Source organism: Staurois parvus, unplaced genomic scaffold, assembly GCF_062004578.1.
Source record: "Staurois parvus isolate SC_StPar_1 unplaced genomic scaffold, SC_StPar_1.0 ptg000131l, whole genome shotgun sequence".
Classification (NCBI taxonomy): Eukaryota; Metazoa; Chordata; class Amphibia; order Anura; family Ranidae; genus Staurois; species Staurois parvus.
Genome location: NW_028317927.1, coordinates 9260642 through 9281966, shown reverse-complemented (window position 1 = coordinate 9281966; position 21325 = coordinate 9260642). Strand labels below are relative to the sequence as shown.

General features: G+C 38.9%; 2 protein-coding genes across 2 annotated transcripts in view; one reads left to right on the top strand and one right to left on the bottom strand.

Moving 5' to 3' along the window:
• MED12L (mediator complex subunit 12L) overlaps positions 1–21325 on the bottom strand; it is a 464120-nt gene that overhangs the window by 104935 nt on the left and 337860 nt on the right. The window lies entirely within an intron of this gene.
• P2RY12 (purinergic receptor P2Y12) lies at positions 12128–20654 on the top strand. The gene is made up of 2 exons (XM_089672603.1): positions 12128–12394; positions 17096–20654. The coding sequence occupies exons 1-2, from the start codon at positions 12382–12384 to the stop codon at positions 18136–18138; spliced, it is 1056 nt and encodes a 351-aa protein (XP_089528729.1). The 5' UTR covers positions 12128–12381; the 3' UTR covers positions 18139–20654.

The window sequence follows — 21325 nt, the reverse complement described above, 5'->3', positions numbered from 1 at the left end:
TTTGCCGGAAACCGCTGTATGGAGGGAATGTCCCAGAACTGTCAGAAATAGACTATTTCTGACAGTTCTGGGACATTCACTCCATACAGCGGTTTCAACCGCTGTATGGAGGGAATGTCATAGAACTGTCAGAAATAGACTATTAATGACAGTTCTGGGACTGTCCTTCCATACAGCGGTTGAAACATTGTATCTATTTGTTTCCATAAATGGATCCATTTGTTTCAACCGCTGTATGGAAGGACAGTCCCAGAACTGTCATTAATAGTCTATTTCTGACAGTTCTATGACATTCCCTCCATACAGCGGTTGAAACAGCTGTATGGAGTGAATGTCCCAGAACTGTCATAAATAGTCTATTTCTGACAGTTCTGGGACATTCACTCCATACAGCGGTTGAAACATTGTATCTATTTTTTTCCATAAATGACATTCTGCAGATACACTTAGAGGAGCGCTGCAGATACACTTTTTGCCGGCTTGGAATTATTCTTATTTTCATCCTACTTCTTCTTTTTCTTCTTATGAGGATGAGGATGAAGAAGAAGAAGTAGGATGAAAATAAGATTAATTCCAAGCCGGCAAAAAGTGTATCTGCAGCGCTCCTCTAAGTGTATTTGCAGAATGTCATTTATGGAAAAAAATAGATACAATGTTTCAACCGCTGTATGGAGTGAATGTCCCAGAACTGTCATAAATAGTCTATTTCTGACAGTTCTGGGACAATCACTCCATACAGCGGTTTCAACCGCTGTATGGAGGGAATGTCATAGAACTGTCAGAAATAGACTATTAATGACAGTTCTGGGACTGTCCTTCCATACAGCGGTTGAAACATTGTATCTATTTGTTTCCATAAATGGATCCATTTATGGAAACAAATAGATACAATGTTTCAACCGCTGTATGGAAGGAATGTCCCAGAACTGTCATAAATAGTCTATTTCTGACAGTTCTATGACATTCCCTCCATACAGCGGTTGAAACCGCTGTATGGAGTGAATGTCCCAGAACTGTCAGAAATAGACAGAAACTGTCACAGAACTGTCCTTCTTCTCATCCTTCTCCTTCTTCTCATCCTTCTTCTCATCCTTCCTCTCATCCTTCTCCTTCTTCTCATCCTTCTCCTTCTTCTCATCCTTCTCCTTCTCCTTCTTCTCATCCTTCTCCTTCTCCATCTTCTCATCCTTCTCCTTTTCCTTCTTCTCATCCTTCTCCTTCTGCTTCTCCTTCTCCTTCTTCTCATCCTTCTCCTTCTTCTCATCCTTCTCCTTCTTCTCATCCTTCTCCTTCTTCTCATCCTTCTCCTTCTTCTCATCCTTCTCCTTCTCCTCATCCTTCTCCTTCTCCTCATCCTTCTCCTTCTCCTTCTTCTCATCCTTCTCCTTCTTCTCATCCTTCTCCTTCTCCTTCTTCTCATCCTTCTCCTTCTCCATCTTCTCATCCTTCTCCTTCTCCTTCTTCTCATCCTTCTCCTTCTCCTTCTTCTCATCCTTCTCCTTCTCCTTCTTCTCATCCTTCTCCTTCTTCTCATCCTTCTCCTTCTCCTTCTTCTCATCCTTCTCCTTCTCCTCATCCTTCTCCTTCTCCTTCTTCTCATCCTTCTCCTTCTCCTTTTTCTCATCCTTCTCCTTCTCCTTCTTCTCATCCTTCTCCTTCTCCTTCTTCTCATCCTTCTCCTTCTCCTTCTTCTCATCCTTCTCCTTCTCCATCTTCTCATCCTTCTCCTTCTCCATCTTCTCATCCTTCTCCTTCTTCTCATCCTTCTCCTTCTTCTCATCCTTCTCCTTCTCCTTCTTCTCATCCTTCTCCTTCTCCTTCTTCTCATCCTTCTCCTTCTTCTCATCCTTCTCCTTCTCCATCTTCTCATCCTTCTCCATCTTCTCATCCTTCTCCTTCTTCTCATCCTTCTCCTTCTTCTCATCCTTCTCCTTCTCCTTCTTCTCATCCTTCTCCTTCTCCTTCTTCTCATCCTTCTCCTTCTTCTCATCCTTCTCCTTCTTCTCATCCTTCTCCTTCTTCTCATCCTTCTCCTTCTTCTCATCCTTCTCCTTCTCCTTCTTCTCATCCTTCTCCTTCTTCTCATCCTTCTCCTTCTCCTTCTTCTCATCCTTCTCCTTCTTCTCATCCTTCTCCTTCTCCTTCTTCTCATCCTTCTCCTTTTCCTTCTTCTCATCCTTCTCCTTCTTCTCATCCTTCTCCTTCTTCTCATCCTTCTCCTTCTCCTTCTTCTCATCCTTCTCCTTCTCCATCTTCTCATCCTTCTCCTTCTTCTCATCCTTCTCCTTCTTTTCATCCTTCTCCTTCTCCTTCTTCTCATCCTTCTCCTTCTCCTTCTTCTCATCCTTCTCCTTCTCCTTCTTCTCATCCTTCTCCTTCTTCTCATCCTTCTCCTTCTCCTTCTTCTCATCCTTCTCCTTCTTCTCATCCTTCTCCTTCTTCTCATCCTTCTCCTTCTTCTCATCCTTCTCCTTCTCCTTCTTCTCATCCTTCTCCTTCTCCTTCTTCTCATCCTTCTCCTTCTTCTCATCCTTCTCCTTCTCCTCATCCTTCTCCTTCTCCTTCTTCTCATCCTTCTCCTTCTCCTTCTTCTCATCCTTCTCCTTCTCCTTCTTCTCATCCTTCTCCTTCTCCAGCTTCTCATCCTTCTCCTTCTCCTTCTTCTCATCCTTCTCCTTCTCCTTCTTCTCATCCTTCTCCTTCTTCTCATCCTTCTCCTTCTCCTTCTTCTCATCCTTCTCCTTCTCCTCATCCTTCTCCTTCTTCTCATCCTTCTCCTTCTCCTTCTTCTCGTCCTTCTCCTTCTCCTTCTTCTCATCCTTCTCCTTCTCCTTCTTCTCATCCTTCTCCTTCTCCTTCTTCTCATCCTTCTCCTTCTCCATCTTCTCACCCTTCTCCTTCTCCATCTTCTCATCCTTCTCCTTCATCTCATCCTTCTCCTTCTTCTCATCCTTCTCCTTCTTCTCATCCTTCTCCTTCTCCTTCTTCTCATCCTTCTCCTTCTCCTTCTTCTCATCCTTCTCCTTCTTCTCATCCTTCTCCTTCTTCTCATCCTTCTCCTTCTCCTTCTTCTCATCCTTCTCCTTCTCCTTCTTCTCATCCTTCTCCTTCTCCTTCTCCTTCCTCATCTCCAAGGGCATTTAAATTAAAGGTACAGTGTTCTGCACTAATTTAAAGGCTCTCTGAAGCCTAGAAACCCTTTTTATAAGTCATCTTCGTAGCGAAGAAATTCGCATCGAATCGAATTTCACACTGGAATTCGCCGAATCAGCTGAATCGAATTTTTGAGAAATTCGCTCATCTCTACTGATTATTAATAATTTTTGCCATGTATTTTATGGATTTGCTTTTACTCCTCTGTACAAGTCAGTGTTGATGCATCTCATAAAAAGCTCATAAATGAAACTCTTTTTTCCTGAAAGCATATTGTAGTTGATTTGTTTCTAGGTCTGAAACCTGAATACACCAACCCTAAGGCACATTTTTGTGTATGGGACAAAGCTTTGACAACCTTGGTTTCAGCAATAATGTTGTGTCCTAATGACTCAAAGTTGTTATGACCTACTAGCCTACAGAAGCTTGAACTAGCCTATAAACCCATTCTCAGAGACTGACTTTTCTAGCAAGTTTCAGAATTACCAGTGCCTGCCTTTGTCTAAGGTTCCTCAGTTTCATATTAGTAGCTAATCAAAAGCTAGTATTAACACCAGTGATATACAATAATTCTAAAATGAAAATTAAACTGGTGGACATATTATTGCTTTTTCAAGGTGTTATTTTAAGGTAAGTAAAATGCTTCCTTCATTCAGCCTTTAGTTCTAGCAGCCCACTATCTGTATCATTGACTATATGATCATCTTTATGCTAATGACAGCCAGAACCAATGGATTCTTATTGCAATATATATATGGAGAATTAATAAAAAGACACTGCTTCTTGAGTGTTCCTCATCTAGAAATGTAATGTACATGTAGTCTAATCCAATCCTTAAAATTTCATATAATCAAGGCTGGGGTACATCACCACCATTGAAATTTATAAAAAATGATGAAAATTGTATTTTTTAAAAGAAAAAAATATAGTAAATGTATATACTGTAAGTTACAGGCTTTAATAATCTAAATGCAATGCAGCAAAAGGTTAAAACTCAACGATGACACAGCACTGTGTAAACCCTACATAGGCAAGAAACTGGTATAGATCTTGAAACCAACCAAAAATAATATCAACCAACAAATGTAACATTTAGTTGACCTAGTTTTTTGTTCAGTTTTTTACTAAGTCTTTAGAGTGTATATATATAGCTGCAATTTTATTACAGTTTAAACCATCTACCCTGGCTTTCTACATTGCACACAATATGTTAAGCACACAACACAGATTTAACGTCTAAACACCTTTAATATTACAATAATTCTCTTAGGTGTGTTTACTGATACAGTACATTAAAAGCTAACATCTTATTTCCGAAGAGCAAACAATTAGCTAATGGACTTGCCTATAGTCCAGGACTTCCAAATGCAGCAGTATTTATATAATAAATGATTATGATATAAAAGGATATTTGCTTAGGTTAATTACTGTTTTAGTGTAAACACACATAGTTTAAGTAAACATCAGCTCATAACAGATGTTATTTACTCTCTAGCAGCTTAGCACATAGGAAGACAATGTAGTCTGTGAAATAGGTGAAATGAAGTGTTATGGCAAACTTGTAATACCGCTAAGCACATAATATATCATTCACATTTTACATTGTACTACATTCCAGGAAAAAAAAAATGAACTCCTTCCTTAAAGCGGGATTTAAAGTAGAACTATAGACAAAACGTTTTTTTTTAACGGGAGGGTCATAACCCCTTGTAGTTTTATTTTTGGCATCTTTGTCCCATTGTGGATATTTATCGTCACTTCTTGCCCCATGGCCAAACAGGAAGTGAGAGGAAATCCCTACAAATTAAGGTAATCCCTTGGGCCCTCCATATCTCCAGAACTAGCGTCTCCATTCTAAGATTTCATTTCTATTACTTTTCTAAGGATACCACATCATTTAAGATTATCTCCTACTTTCAATGTTAATGATAATGGTAAATAGAACAAATAGAGAAGCTGATTCTCCATAATTGGGGCACAGAAAGCAATAGAAACATAATTTGGGTTTTAATCCCTCTACAATCTAAGAAAAACTAAAAAATGTTTTTCCTTTAGTTATACTTTAATCATATCTGAGCACCGCAAACCAAAAACACTAGGTAAATCATTTTTAATATTCAAAGCATACTCACCCATCCTTCCATGTCTCCATGCTTTATTTTGTTGAGAAATCACTTTATAAAACACCCCCTAGCAATTGTAGCTACTGCCATCTTGAGTAAGGGCAGATAATTCATGTAGCATTTACTTTCTGGAATCCATCTGCCCTTTGCTCAAGCATGCAAGCAGGAGATTGTGCTTAGTTTAGAAAACCCCTCCTCCAGATTAAAGAAAAATGCCCACAAAGAACCTGGGATGTTTGACATCATGTTGGCCTAGGCCAGAAACCTGGAAGCAACTGAAGAAATGTCAAATAAAGTTTAAAACAAGTCCATAAAATACATGTTCCTATCTATTTACCAAAATAGCTAATGATGATTGAGAGAGCAATGGAAGCAAGGCTTAGGATAATGGCATACAGGCTTGGCAATCCAATTACAGAATCTGTACCCCCAGGGACCACGGTAGATAGCAGAATCAGTGGTTTAAAGCACTCTCCAATCATCTTCTGCCTCATTGACAATGGTCACCAAGACAAATGGAGAAAGTGAATCTACCCATTGGGGACACAAGCAGCAATAACAACTAAATAAACATTTTAAGTGTTTCCTACTTTAAAATGTGGCTTTATCTACACTTTAATTTTAGTTATGATGGCTTAGGTAGCCCCTTACCCTGAGACAGAGAAGGAGAAAAGTTCTGTTTTAGGCTGGGTATGCACTGGTGTGCTGTGGATTGGCTGCAGCGTGATGTATTCTACGTTTTAAATTTGGTTCCCATCGACACCTATAAGACTGCTTTTCTAAAAGTGCATCAAAGATGAAGCATGAGGGTATTTGATGTGCTTTCATGAAAATGAAGGGTCTAATAGAAGCCAGTGGGAGCACACCTAAAACTGCATGTAAAACACAAATAAATCATGTTGCAACCAAACCACAGTGCACTGATGTGAATATGACCTTAGTTCTCCAAAAAAATGTTAGCTAAGACAGATGGATCATTGAACAAGCACTTCACATCAACCACAGTGACTTTCACCAAACCGTGTTTGCAATAAAACTTCATGAGTTGATAAAGATATCAGATGTAAAGCAGCCAGGTATAAACTTTATCACAAGGTTTAAGAATTTTAATCCTGTCTCTATTTCAAATATTCATAACCAGAGCACAAGCTAGAAGTGACTAAACTTGGCTGGTTAAAGTGAATCAGCAGCAGAGTGACCAAGTGGTTAATAATCTTGCCTTGCAGCTCTCGATAATGAGTTCGAAACCCACCTGGGCCCCTTTTTTGCATTGAGTCTTTTGGGGGCCTTGTATTAAAAATAAGAAAATTTGCACATACTTACTATTTAGGTTTCATCTTTTATTCTCTGGAAAAATAAGCAAGAACTGTCATCGTCACTCTTTTCACATTTATCGCCTTTGCGGAGAACTTTCATTTCTTATTTTTTTTAATAGCTCTACACGTGACATTTGTTTCCTCTGGCTGTGCTGGTTTCCCTCAACAATCCACAAAAAACAAAGCAAGAAATTAAAGTATATCTAAAGCCACAACTTTTTTTCTTTGTGTTGGATAGAGTAAATAATAGTTAAAACCCCTGTATTTTTTCCTTTATTGTCTGTGCCCCATTACTGACATTTTTCATCACTTCCTTTCCTTAGACACCACAGGAAATAAGCGGAGATCTCTCAAAGTAAGGGAAATATTCCCTTAGTGACAGTTGTCACTTGAACTCATGTCCCTTTTGGAAGATTTCCCCTCTATTTATATTTTAGTCATAACTCAAAATTTTGGATTCGAGTCTAAGTGACAGTGGTAGCTGGGATGAATGGAGAAGGTAAATTTCCCCAACAGGGACACAAACAGCAATAAAACCATTGCACATGTTCCAACCCCTACCTACACTCTGCATTCACATTAACTGGTCTCCTCCACAGTTGGTATTAGGGACAGTATACTGTAAATTCCATAAGGCACACAGTCATTGACAGGGGCAGACTGACCATTTGGAAACTCGGGCACTGCCAGAGGGCCCAGGGTCAGTAGGGGGCCCCATGAGATGCCCCTGGTACCTTTTTCATAGGCTTTTTTGAGTTTGGGCAAGGACACAGGGGCCCCATGATCCCCTATTGCCCGGGGGCCCCATGAGTTGTCAATCCGCCCCTGGTCATTGATCAGTAGTCTCCCCACTACTGTATGTTGAGATAAAACCATTGCATTTAGATGCAGGCCCAGCCATCCCATAAATCACCCTGATGCTCTTTAGAAAGGAAATAACGGTATCTCAATGACGTAAATGGGAATTAAGAGGAATTTATAGCTTTATATCCCATTTTATTTTTGAACAACACATCTAATCTAAATACTGTTTTATATTTTTAACCACTTACCCTCCTGAGAATTTACCCCTCTTCCTGAACAGGCCACTTTTTGCGTTACGGCGCTGCATTATTTTAACTGACAATTGTGCAGTCATGCAATACTGCACCCAAATTAAATTTACGTACTTTTTTTCCCACAAATTAAGCTTTTTTGGGTGGTATTTGATCACCTGTGCGTTTTACATTTTTTGCACTATAAGCAAGAAAATTCCGACAATTTTACTGACAAGCAATATTTTGGACGTTTTGCTATTAAACATGTCCAATAAAAAATGTAAAAAAAATCATATTTCGTCATAAATTCAGGCCAAAATGTATTCTGATGTGTCTTTGCTACAAATATTCCCAATACATATAAATTAATTGGTTTACGTGAAAGTTATAGCATTTACAAATGGCAGTATAGATACTCTAATTTTTTTTTCTACTAGTAATGGCAGCGATCAGCAACTTTTAGTGGGACTGCGCCGGACATTCTGACACTGGGGGGGAACTAACTTGGTGTCACTGACATCCCCAGTGACACAAATACAGTGATCAGTGCTAAAAAAAAGCCCTGGCACTGTACTAATGGTACTGGGCAGGAAGGGGTTAATGTGAGGGGCGATCAAAGGGTTAACTATGTGCTGGGAGTGTTTTACTAGGGGATGGGGGTGTTTACTTTTTTGTAGGCACACTCATCGGAGTGGCTGTGCTGTGCACAGCTATCCTGAGCAGTGTGCTCGAGCTGACAGGGAGGTAATCACCAGGCGCTGGCAGTTAATTACCAGCCAGGATCCGGTGATTGACATCCACGTCCGCGAATGGCGGTGCAGGTAGGGCGCACGCAGTGCTCATGCGTGCCCCCTGCCCAGAACTGCAGAATCACGTATATATACGCAATTTTGCGCACAGGTGCCACCCTGTAGCAGTATGTCTGCTATAGGATGGTCCTTAAGTGGTTAATTTCTTGCTTTGTCCAAACACTGTAAACTAAACCACATAGACAAAGTTTGATGCAACAAGTAAAACAGCCATTTCAAGGGCCTACTATTTTTATCCTGTCTGATGTGTTTTCCAGAAATAAAGTGAGACAAAAAGCTGTGAGTGCCTCAGTATTTTCTTAGTACAAACATTGGATTATAAACTTCTTTGGGAAATGGAACAAATATGAATGGAAGGCTGTAAAATGCTGCCTAAAATGTTGGCAATATAAATATGGGAATAATATTGAGTAAACAACAAATCTGTCTCATTTGAGGCAAGATCACATAGAACAGGCCAAGGCACTGTTGGATTCACTTTCACTTTTTTAAGTCATAGTGCCATTGCTAATATTCACTCATCTCGGTCCCTTTTTTAAACCTTCCACACTTAAGCAGATGATGTCATGCAGCTCTTGAAGCTCTGGAAACGAATCTGTATATTTTCCAGTATTTAGCTGACCAAAGTAGAACCTACTGTGACTTTTTGCTGCCATATTCCTATCCTTTTCAATGGTTGATGGACTGTGTATTCAGAGAGGCCTTTCAACACACTGCTGTTGTATGGAATGGTTATCCGTGACGTTCTTGACTTCCTAGTAGCAAGTATGGATATTCTTGGTGATTAAATTCATTAAATTAAAAAAAAAAACATTCCCCTCTGGGTGCTCTATGCACATTGCAAGGATTTTAACAAACTTTGTTGCAGATTCCTACCTTTTGTTATTCTGAAGAAATAGCTGTTTGTTTGTCAATGTCCATGTGCAGAGTAAATCTGTATGGGAGTGGTTATATAATTATCAAGCATCTGCTGCACCTGCAGGACTCTAATGAGGAAATTGGCAAGGTCTGCATCCCTTTAAAAGTGTTTGCCTTTTGGAGTATCTCACCAAAATTACATTTTTGTTGCAAGGGATGGTAATAATCTGACATGTATCTAAGTGCAGCCTTCTGGAAAAATCAGTAAGCCAGTCATACAAGCGGGAAATTACATTTCCAGGGGGCGTTATGTACACCATCTCTAGGTAGCCATATTTCGTTACATTTTGATGAAAATTACAGCTCTGCAGATTGAAAAGGAAAGGTATTTTTTTATTTGCATTCAATTACAATATGTCTTGTGGCGCACTTGTATGTGCTATTTTTTTCCCCATGAAAGTGGAGTTACCCTTTAAAAAGGTGTTTTACCCCACAGAACTACCACTCACTGAAGGTTACTTCTATGCAATAGTCTCTAAATAATCAAAACACTGTTGTAGTGCATAATAGCCACAGTAAAGCTGTAATCACCACATCTAGCACCACCATTTATTCCATGATCAACCATTCTAATGTTTGGTCAAACATCAGCTGAACCAGTTGATAATCTCTAAAGCTAATTTTGAGCTAAAAAAAAACATATCTGGCTGTAAATAGACTGTAAATCTATATTGTAGATTATTTACATTAAAGTAGAACTATAGGCACATTTGTTTTTCATTTTGGATAGAGCAGGGGAGGATTATAACACCTGTCAGATTCTTTTCACCATCTATGTCCCATTTTGGAGATTTGCCTTCACTTCCTATCATATAGCCAAACAGGAAAGGAGAGGAAACCCCTTGGGGTATTCCTTGGGGACTCCCAGGTCACCAGAACTAGTGGAAGATTTCCCCTCTATTACTTTTCTGGGGATAACCCAAAATTTGGGATTTTCTTTTACTTTCACTTTTAATTATAACAGGACAAATAGAGAGGGCAAATCTCCCTAATGGGGGGATGGACTACATAAAAACTGTCAAGGGTTCTAATCCTTCTCCACTTTATCCAAAACTAAAAAAAAGTTTTGTATTTAGTTATACTTTAAAGTGTTACTAAACCCACAGCAGTAAAATCAGTCTGTATATGCAGTAAAGCATGCTAGTTATACTCACTGTGAAACCTAAACGGTTAATCCTCTGCTTTGTGTAAAAAGGTTGTTTGGTCCTGTTTTCTCTGCCCTTCCTCTTGTTCAAATGTCCACCTGATAAGACATACTGAACCCGTAGTCACATGCACATGCTTAGTTTAGTGTGTATTGCTAGAGAGGTTTTTTTTTTCTTGGAAGAGTGCATGTGATCATCACAGGGCCAATCAGCACTGTACAGACAGAGGTCATGGGTTTTGAACCCTCTTAGAGCAGAAAGAAAACTCCTCCTACAAGTTTTAACCAGTGCTCTGCTGGACACTGATAGAAGACACAAGACTGCTCTAACTGCTGATGAGAAAAGGTATTTAGCAGTTTATATTTACTAAAATAATTGCATTTCCATGTTGTGTGTGCTGTGAGAGACCAGATATAGTGAATGCAGGGTCCTGGGTTTAGTAACACTTTAATATAGTGATGTCATATAAATTCAGTGCTAACTAGGTTAATATACTAATTAAATTATAATGTAAATATGTACAAATAGTAACACTGAATTTTAACTCATGCCAAAGTTTTTTCCATTTTTGATTTTGTAGAGAAGGATAAAACATGTTTGTCATGTATTTATTGTTGTTTTGATGCCCAGCAAGGTCATTTTGCTTCAACAATAGACACATAAAAAGGCGTCCTGCTGCAGGATTTTTCCTTACCTTCTGCGAGCACTACATTCTTGGGTTACCCTTACGTTCTGACCACGTTAACAGGGTTACCCGAGAAAAAATCTGACAAAAAATAGGATAAAAATCTGAAAAACTTTTATACCTTCTATAATCAACACAGAATTGAAAAAAAACTGTTTTAACTGGCATTCCAAAAGAACAATTAGATAAAAATGTATTGTTGCATGTAGAAATTGTATTACTATATTTACATATTTGGACTTTACTATGAAAACTGGAAGCCTTGTTTTTCAGTATTATTGACAGAGACAGATATACTTTACAAAGACTAAGGCTACGTTCACACTAGCTTTGTCAGCAGGCATCATACATGCATTTGGGAAGCGTTTTTAATGATTTAATGAAAGTTCTGCACATGGCAGCACACAGTACTGTTCACACTCAAGCGTTAGCGTTGCGTCGTGGCAAAACTGGCGCCTCATGTCAAGTCAGGAGGAGCTGAAGCCTCCCATTCAAGTCTATGGTGCCGCTCCTCAAACGCCTGGCAGTCATTTGAGGTGTGGTTGCGATGCAGTTGCAAAGCGTTTGCGGAGCGTTAATAACATTTAACTTCATTATAGGCATTTGTGGTGCAGTTTTAACACTTGCCTATCAAATAACTCAAAACTGTGCATAGGGCATTTGTGGAGCGTTTGAGGAGTGTTACAAACGCTTCCCAAACGCCTGTCAAACGCTATAGGGGTGTTTGGCAAGAGTTGGAAATAAAGTCAAGTGTGAACGAGCCCTTACAGACCCTTCTCTTAATATTTTGAATTATACTTACTGTATGTTTTTATGTAGTCTGAATTCACAAAACCTAACAGCCCCATCTATTTATCCTTTGAATTATACACGTTTGTATGTAGTCAGAATGATAACAGAACTTGTGTTCTCTTTTTTCAGAAAAAGAAAAAGCAGAAGTATTAATGTCCTATTAAAGAAGAGAAACTGAAAAAAGCATCCGGTATAATTAAAGAGTTGAAGTATTCTGAATAGTACAAGTTAGTAGCTCTATACTCCTACTGCCTAAACTCCGAGATGTGGATCATTTCATGGGAATATTAAAAGAAAAAAAGCTGTATCTTGTAGATCTCTGAATGCAAATGCATGGGATGATGCTAGATTTCTGACCAATTTATCTGCTACTCTACAAACACGAGTGGCAAGTAATTGAACCATGGAATATTCAGGTAATATATTACTTACTTGCAAACTTAGTTCTTAGAAGCTGCTGCAACCTTACTTAATGTTTGTACGTTAGGTACCTATTTGTTATAACACATCATCCTTCTTTATCATAATAACAATATATGCTGTACTTAGAATTATTGTATGAAGTCAGTTTACACCAAAACTCTGTTGTATTTGTTTTTTCATAAAATAGCAGAAGGGCTTTGGCCATATTTTTTTTTGTACCAATATATGAATAGGACTTTCATTTTGTAACAGCTAAAGTTGCAAATTTTTACAGAATGAGAATGTTTTTCATGCAAACAAGCCCATTAAAATAGTGTTACTGGTATTCAAAGTAGTAGCACATATGAACCAAAAATACGTTGTATGAATCACATCAATAGTATTTCAGTGATTGTAAATCACAGATGTGTCTATTTAATAACCACAAGTGCAATAATGTACAAATCTGTGCCACACAATACAGGTTTAGGCTGGGTTCACACTGCCGCGACTTGGGATCCGACTTGTAAGACCCCAAGTTGCATGACATGTGAAATGTTAGTCAATGAGCGCTGTCTTAATTAACACTACTGAAGTCGCTCAGACTTTAAAAAAGGTTCTTGTACTACTTCAAGGCGATTTGTATCCGACTTGTGCCCATAGACTTTAATGGAAGTTGCCTCCAAATCGGATCCTCTATAAAAATGTGATTTAGATCCTACATTACAGAAAGATTACCCAGGCATTCCCTGAAAGTTGCTTCAGAGTTGTTTCAGAGCTGCTTCAGTGCCTGGTCACACCGGAGCGATTTCAGGTGTGATTTGCGAAATGAAATCGCACCTGAAATCACATCTAATGAATGTAAATGTCAGTGTCTTAACATGTACTATTTTCTGCAGCGTGATTTCTAAAGTAGTCCTTGCATTACTTTTTCTGCACTTTTGTTGTAATTTCACATACATAGAATAAATTGCACTGCGAATTGCAAGAAATAGTTGAAAATCTTTACAAGTAGCAATAAAGTCTTCTGAAATCGCAGTGAAATTGCACACAATTTGCATGATTTGGAAACGCAGCAGTGTGACCGGTGACTCAGAGTTGCTTCAAAGTTGCTTCAAAGTCACCTGGCAAAGTCGCACTGTAAGTCACACAACTTTCAGGTCACAGTAGTGTGAACCAAGACTAATCTGTGTAAATATAGATAAATCCTGATTATTTGTTGTGGGGTTTTTATACATTGATTTTTATCTTATAGGTCTTCACTTTCCAAAAACAAAAATTAGGGCTCAAACAGATGACTAACTGAACAGATTCACTTTTTTTTAACTGGGAATGGTATATTCTTGTTCAAATATTTTATTGTTTTACCATGAAACAATACAAAATAATAAGTAAGAATATGGGTCATTGAAGGTGTACAGTAATTGCACAGTAAAGATACCCAATAATAAAAGGTCAGGCATCACTAACAAAGGTGACTATCAAATGGCAATTGAGGCCTAACAAGAGGGGGGGGGAATGGGGAGGGAGCATGGAGAGGCATATGGCTCCACGGTAAGGGGAGAAGGGAGAAAATCGCAGTATGGGTAAGGAATGGTACCAGTAAAGCAAAAGACATATGTTACGGATTGAGGGGAATGGTATATTCATGTGTAATTGTGTATTACACATTCATATAAAACTTCACTAAAAGGTTATATAAAATTAGAAGAATCTCCTAACAATCTCAGGCAGAAGCACACAATAGTACAAACATGGTAAATGGATAAATAGTCCAGCAACACAGAAAAGAACCTACTTTTATTTTTTGATGTGTATACTTCAGTTTAGATGCAACACTAACCCAACTAACAAACACCACTGCATATGAGCCTAGTGTTGCTATTATAATGACTCATGCAGCACATGAAATAGTCATAAAATATGAATATAAAATTAAGCTTAGTTTCTCAGAGCTCAGTCTGGTTACAAGTTGGTAAGCATTAATATTTACTTTCCTATTTTCATTTTGAAAAGCTGTGACCACAATCCCACAAATACTTTTTTCTTTACATATACACTGCTTAAAAAAATTAAAGGAACACTTTGAAAACACTTCAGATCTCAATGGGGAAAAATATCATGCTGGATATCTATACTGATATGGACTGGGTAAAAGTAAGGATGCCCCATCATTTGATGGAAATGAAAATGATCAACCTACAGAGGACTGAATTCAAAGACACCCCGAAAATCAAAGTGAAAAAATTATGCAGGAGGCTAGTCCATTTTGATGAAATTTCATTGCAGCAACTCAAAATGGTACTCAGTAGTTTGTATGGCCCCCACATGCTTGTATGCATGCCTGACAATGTCAGCCATGCTCCTAATGAGACGACTGATGGTGTCCTGGGGTATTTCTTCCCAGACCTGGACCAGAGCATCATTGAGCTTCTGGACAGTCTGAGGTGCAACCTGGTAGCATTGGATGGACCGAAAAATGATATCCCAGAGGTGTTCTATTGGATTTAGGTAAAGCGAGCGTGGGGGTCATTCAACGTTATCAATTCCTTCATCCTCCAGGAACGGCCTGCATACTCTCACCACATGAGGCCTGGTATTGTCGTGCAGCAGGAGGAACCCAGGACCCACTGCACCAGCGTAGGGACTGACAATGGGTCCAAGGATTTCATCCCGATAACTAATGGCAGTCAGGGTGCCACTGTCTAGCTTGTAGAGGTCTGTGCGTCCCTCCATGGATATGCCTCCCTAGACCTCAACTGGCCCATCACCAAAATGGTCATGCTGAACGATGTTACAGGCAGCATAACATTCTCCACAGCTTCTCCAGACCCTTTCAGATCTGTCACATGTACTCAGGGTAAACCGGCTCTCATCTATGAAAAGCACAGGGTGCCAGTGGCAGACCTGCCAATTCTGGTATTGAATGGCAAATGCCAGTCGAGCTTTATGGTGACGGGCAGTGAGCACAGGGCCCACTAGAGGATAGCGGGCCCTCAAGCCACCCTCATGAAGTTTGCTTCTGATTGTTTGGTCAGAGACATTCACACCAGTGGCCTGCTGGAGATCATTTTGTAGGGCTCTGGCAGTGCTTGTCCTGTTCCTCCTTGCACAAAGGAGCAGATACCAGTCCTGCTGATGGGTTAAGGACCTTCTACAGCCCTGTCCAGCTCTCCTAGAATAACTACCTGTCTCCTGGAATCTCCTCCATACTCTTGAGACTGTGCTGGGAGACACAGCAAACCTTCTGGCAATGGCACACATTGAAGTGCCATCCTGGAGGAGTTGGACTGCCTATGCAACCTCTGTATGTTCCACGTATTGCCCCATGCTACCAGTAGTGACACTGACCCTAGCCAAATGCAAACCTTGTGAAAAACAAAAGATGAGTAGGGGAAAGCATGTCAGTGGCCTCCACCTGTAAAACCATTCCTGTTTTGGGGTTTGACTCATTGTTGCCCATATAGTGCACACATTGTTAAAACTGATTAACAACCCCCACTGATACTTAACTGACCAGATCAATATCCTAGGAGTTTAATTGACTTGATGCTATATTCTGATTAAAAAGTGTTCCTTTAATTTTTTTTGAGCAGTGTAGAAATGTTTCTCCAACTGACAAGACATAATATCACAAATATTTTTTTAAACAATCACAAGGTACAGCCTTTACTCATTCAGTGCTAATTTTTTTCTCGAGTCCCCTACAAACCTACATGTTGAGCATACAGTGTATATTGTGCTGTGGTGTGCTCCGATGCCATTTATTTAGAACAGGATCCCAACACACAATTACAGTAGAGGAGAGATTTACTAAAACTGGTGCACTTAGAATCTGGTGCAGCTGTCCATGGTAGCCAATCAGCTTCTAACTTCAGCTTGTACAATTAAGCTTTGGCAATAAAAGCTGGAAGCTGATTGGTTTCTATGCATAGCTGCACCAGATTTTTTTACTCTCCAGTTTTAGTAACTACCCCCTAGGCACCAACACCTGCATTGCTGCACACATACAGCAAGTTGTGGTGTGCTGCAATAATAATGCAGGTCTAACGTCTCTTCATTGCTATCTCTCTTGTTGCCACTGCACTCTAAATTAATGTTCTGCCTTACTGTAATGCACATTAACCTACAAAATACTGCATATTAACATGTATGCAGGCCAAGGTCCACTGTATGCACTAAGAGTAGAAGAGACTCTGGCAATAGATAACATTATCGATACCCCTGCCTTTACCATGGCACATGTTTTCAAACATTCTACCATTATTTTTAATAGCCGTGATCTATCCCCTGTCCAATGGTTTCATGATGATGCAGAAGCATAATCTACATTCTGCAAAATGTACATTTGCTTTCACCATGTATTTAGATTTTAATGAAAGTCACTGGCAACTTGAACTGCACATCAATATTCAATGGCCTACATTACAAATACCTTTGTATGCCACACCCGAATTTAGGCTTTGAAGACTGGTATACCAGCAATGTATAAAGTTTTTCTTTTGCTGCAAATTCTGTCCAATTCTTTATTATCTGACAAACTTTCTAGCTCTCAATTAAACATGAAGAATAAAACATTAAAAGCAAAGAAATCTAGTAATTATTCTATATTAAGGAATAGTATTGTGCTCCAACCGTACTGCATATCATGGGATTACGCTATGTTGGTCATGCATGGGCTGTTTAACTGAACAACCGTTTTCTTTCTATTGCAGGATTCGGAGAACTCATAATAGACTTTAAACTACACAATCTTACACATTTAGCTAAAAATGTTAATTGTTCTAGAGACAACCGTGTCAACCAAGTCCTCTTTCCGGTTCTTTATTCAATTCTCTTCGTTGCTGGGATGATAATGAATGGTTTGGCAATTGTTGTGTTTTTTCAGTTACCAAGTAAATCAAACTTCATAATTTTTCTAAAAAACTCTGTGATTTCTGATTCTTTGATGATTATGACATTCCCATTCAAGATTCTTGGTGATGCTGGACTCAGACTCTGGCCTGTAAAGGGGTTTGCTTGTCGCTACAGCTCAGTGGTGTTCTACTTTACAATGTATATCAGCATCATTTTCCTTGGTCTAATAACTATAGACCGATATAAAAAAACTGCAAGGCCGTTCAGTAACTCCTGTACAACAAACCCACGTTCTGCCAAGATCTTGTCGGCTGCAATATGGATAATAATGTTTTCGCTCTCATTACCGAATATGATTTTAACCAACAAGCCAATGACACAAAAGAATGTGAGGAACTGTATAAACCTCAAGTCTGATTTTGGCCGCATTTGGCATGAAACCGTGAGCTTCATATGTCAGATTATTTTTTGGATTACTCTCGCTGTCATAGTGGTCTGCTACCTTCTTATAACCAGAAAGCTGTTCCAGTCCTTTAAAAGAACACGAAGGGAACCATCAAAATCCAGAAAAAGAGTGAATGTTAAAGTTTTTATTATTATTGGTATATTCTTTGTATGTTTTGTCCCATACCACTTTGCTCGGATCCCATACACAATAAGTCAGACACGGGATGTGTTCATGTGTTCAGCACAGAATACTCTGTTCTACGTTAAAGAGAGCACATTATTCTTTTCATCTTTAAATGCATGTCTGGACCCTTTCATCTACTTCTTTCTCTGCAGGTCATTCCGAAATTCACTTAATATTATTTTGAGGAAAAGGCAGGTCTGTCTCTCTTTATCTACTAGAGTTAAAACATCACAGCAATATGATGAAAACAAAGCAGAAACCAAACTTTAGCAGAATTTGAAGTTTGCTGCTGAATATAGGACCTAAAGCTGTATTTCAATTAAATTTGGTAGACAGATTTTATTTGTTCCTCACATAGATCACAGCTTTGCTTTAATGTAACCCTATGAAAAAAGTCACTACACCAACATCACCCAGTAAAAGCACCACTCTTGAAATAGTTTCATGCCAACTCTGAGAAGCCCTAATAACAGAGCATGTTGGTTGTACATATTGTTGTGGAGACCAAGTCGAGCTTCAACAAGTTGCTACTTCTTTTTAACTGCTTTGGAAATAAAAGTTTTATGGTGATATATTTGTACATATTGGGAACTGACTACAAGGAATATTAGCAATAAAAGACTTCCAAATAGTGCTGGTAATAAAGATTTAATTGAAGGAATTACATATACTGCAGCTATATAGTTGCAAAGCTGGTAAGGTTTAATAATTTACTAAAAGAACTAGTTCATTTATTTCAAACTGTATGTGTGTTTACATGCTACTTCATATTCCCTTACCCATGTATATTGTGATCACTGAGAAATTCATCTACAAGTTTTTTTTTTTTTTAAGTAGGCTATGCTCTCAGCTGATGGGAGTTCCAGATTTGTACCTGCTCTGACAGTAAGAATCACTTATGCAGTTTAAGAATAAACCACTTAGTCCAACTTCATGCTGAGACCAAGAGTCTTCTTCAGAGTCCTTAGATTAAACAGTTAATTCCCAATATTGCGATCATATCCCCAAATAAGCACCTCTTTCCCAAGGAGAATAAGTTTAATTTCTGTAATCTTTCCCCATAGTCTAGGTCCTTCATTCCCTTTACTAAATTAATTGCCCTTCTCTGAATTCTGTCCAGTTGCAATTAGTGGCCGAAACTGAACCACATACTCAAGATGAGACTGAACCAGTATTTTGTAAAGTGGTAGAATTATAGTTTTATCTCTTAAAGTGGCTGTAAACCCTTACATATACGCAGTGAAGTGGCTAGCCTCAGGTGATACACAAAAGATTAAACACATCCTCCTACATAAGTTGTACCTGTTATTTACAGTCTTATCTTCTCTACATCCATTAAAAGTCTAGAATTTATAAAGCTTGTCTAAGAGTTCAGAAAGCATGGGGTGGACAGCTGAAATTACACTCCGTAGAGCTCAGTGAGGAGAGCTCTCAAAGCTGATTGGAGGAATGGGACACTCCCCCCTCCACACAGCTCACAGGAACAGAACTGAGGCTGTCAATCTGCTAAAGGGTCCTCCCCATCACCATTTTTCTTTGGGTGTCAAGGAAGCATGTCAAAAGTTATTAATGCTGACAAACATACACTATAGAGCAGGGGTCTCCAAACTTTCTAAGTTAAAGGGCCAGTTTACTGTCCTACAGAATTTAGGAGGGCCGAACCGGAAAATGTCCCGGGAGTAAACAATGCCCCATCTTTGGTGTCATTGGTAGAAATTGTGCCCCATCATTGGTGTCATTGGGACCCATTCTTAGTACCATTGGGATAAACTGTGCCCAATTTTTGGTGTCATTGGTGGGAATTCTGCCCCATTGTTGGTATCATTAGGAGGAATTAATTGGCATCAGTGGATAAAATAGTGCCCTAAGGGCCAGATAAAAGCAAGCAAAGGGCCACAGTTTGGAGACCACTGATATAGAGGGATATGATTTGTTCATACAGTATTTCATGTCTGAGGTTTACAACCACTTTCAGTAAATAACATTTTGAATTCATTATAGCAGTCTGCTGGCTTTTCTAACTGCAGCCTGGCATTGTGTGCTATTACGGCTATTAGTAATAAGCATAAATAACAGATGATATAATAAGATATTTTCTCTTACTTTATGGTAGAACCAACAAGAGAGAGCAAAGCATGTACAAAATGCTAATTTCATCCAAAAACCGTATATGAGAAAAAATATGTATATATGAATAAAACATTCATGCACTAGGGTCATGCAAAGCATTTGCCATTTCTGGGCTTTGACTCCTCCGGGAAGAGAAATGCACCAAAACAGTCTACTGCAGAAGTCCACTTGCAAAATCTTTGATGGCCAATTAGTACATACCTTATGGTATGTCACAATCAAGATGCTACTTTACCAGTTAGTGATGATTGTAATGATCAGATATTCACAGAGAGCTTACATACCCTTTGCCCCAAAGACACTAAGGTGCTGTATATTTGTATTCTTCTACAGTGCACGTGTCTAACACTATGGTAATCCCCAATAAATGGAAGCTATATTTGCAAAATAGACACTATGCTTTGGCTTTACACATCTGTGCTTCTTAAAACTGGCTGTATGTACCATTGATGCCTACCTTATAAAAAGCCAGCTGCCCCGTTATTATACTATATGTATATAAATAAACTGAAGAAAAGCAGTGTGACAGTGGAATGTTATGTTATGTGTACATAGGAGTATGTGTTTCTGAAAACAGTATAAATATTTACACTCATGAGTGTTGGAAAAACTTCAGGCAAAACACAAAGTTCAGCAATAAATACGCCACAAGAATAGCTGCTTATCTGTGTCTTTGTTTTGTTTTTGGAAGATCTGCTTGCCAGATTAACATGGTGATCCTCATCACATTTACCCTGTAATTCCAAAGTCTGCTTACAACATAAAGACTCCTGTGTGCGTCCAGGACCATCTGCCTGTGCAGAACATACACAGACCTGGTGACACGAGAAACAAGTCTACTCAACCAAATGATTTAATGACAGATTGCGAAGTTCACATTTCACTACATGGACTTCTGGAGATGTAAAGCAAAGACAGTTAACAAAACCTGATATTATGTGGTGGCTCAGTTGTTTGAATATTGAGTAGTGCAGGTTCAGTTACATGAAGCCAGTAAGGGATACAATAGAGATAAAACAAAAATATGACTTAAATTGCCTATAAACCTCATGGTACTCGTTCTGGAAGACAGAGGAGATTCATCTCAAACCTGGTCCTGCTAGCATTAGTACTAGTACTCGTGTTAGCAGGGGGCAGAAGCCAAAACCCGTGTACAGCCTGGACCTGGAATATAAGGGAGCACCACTGAGACACAATGAACAAGTTGTATTTTATACAAGTATCACGTGTTGCCTTCACTTCAACATTATGTTATATAACACTTTGTCCAGCTCAGGTTCATTTTAAAGAAATATGGGATCCTTAGCATGCTTAAGACATATATACA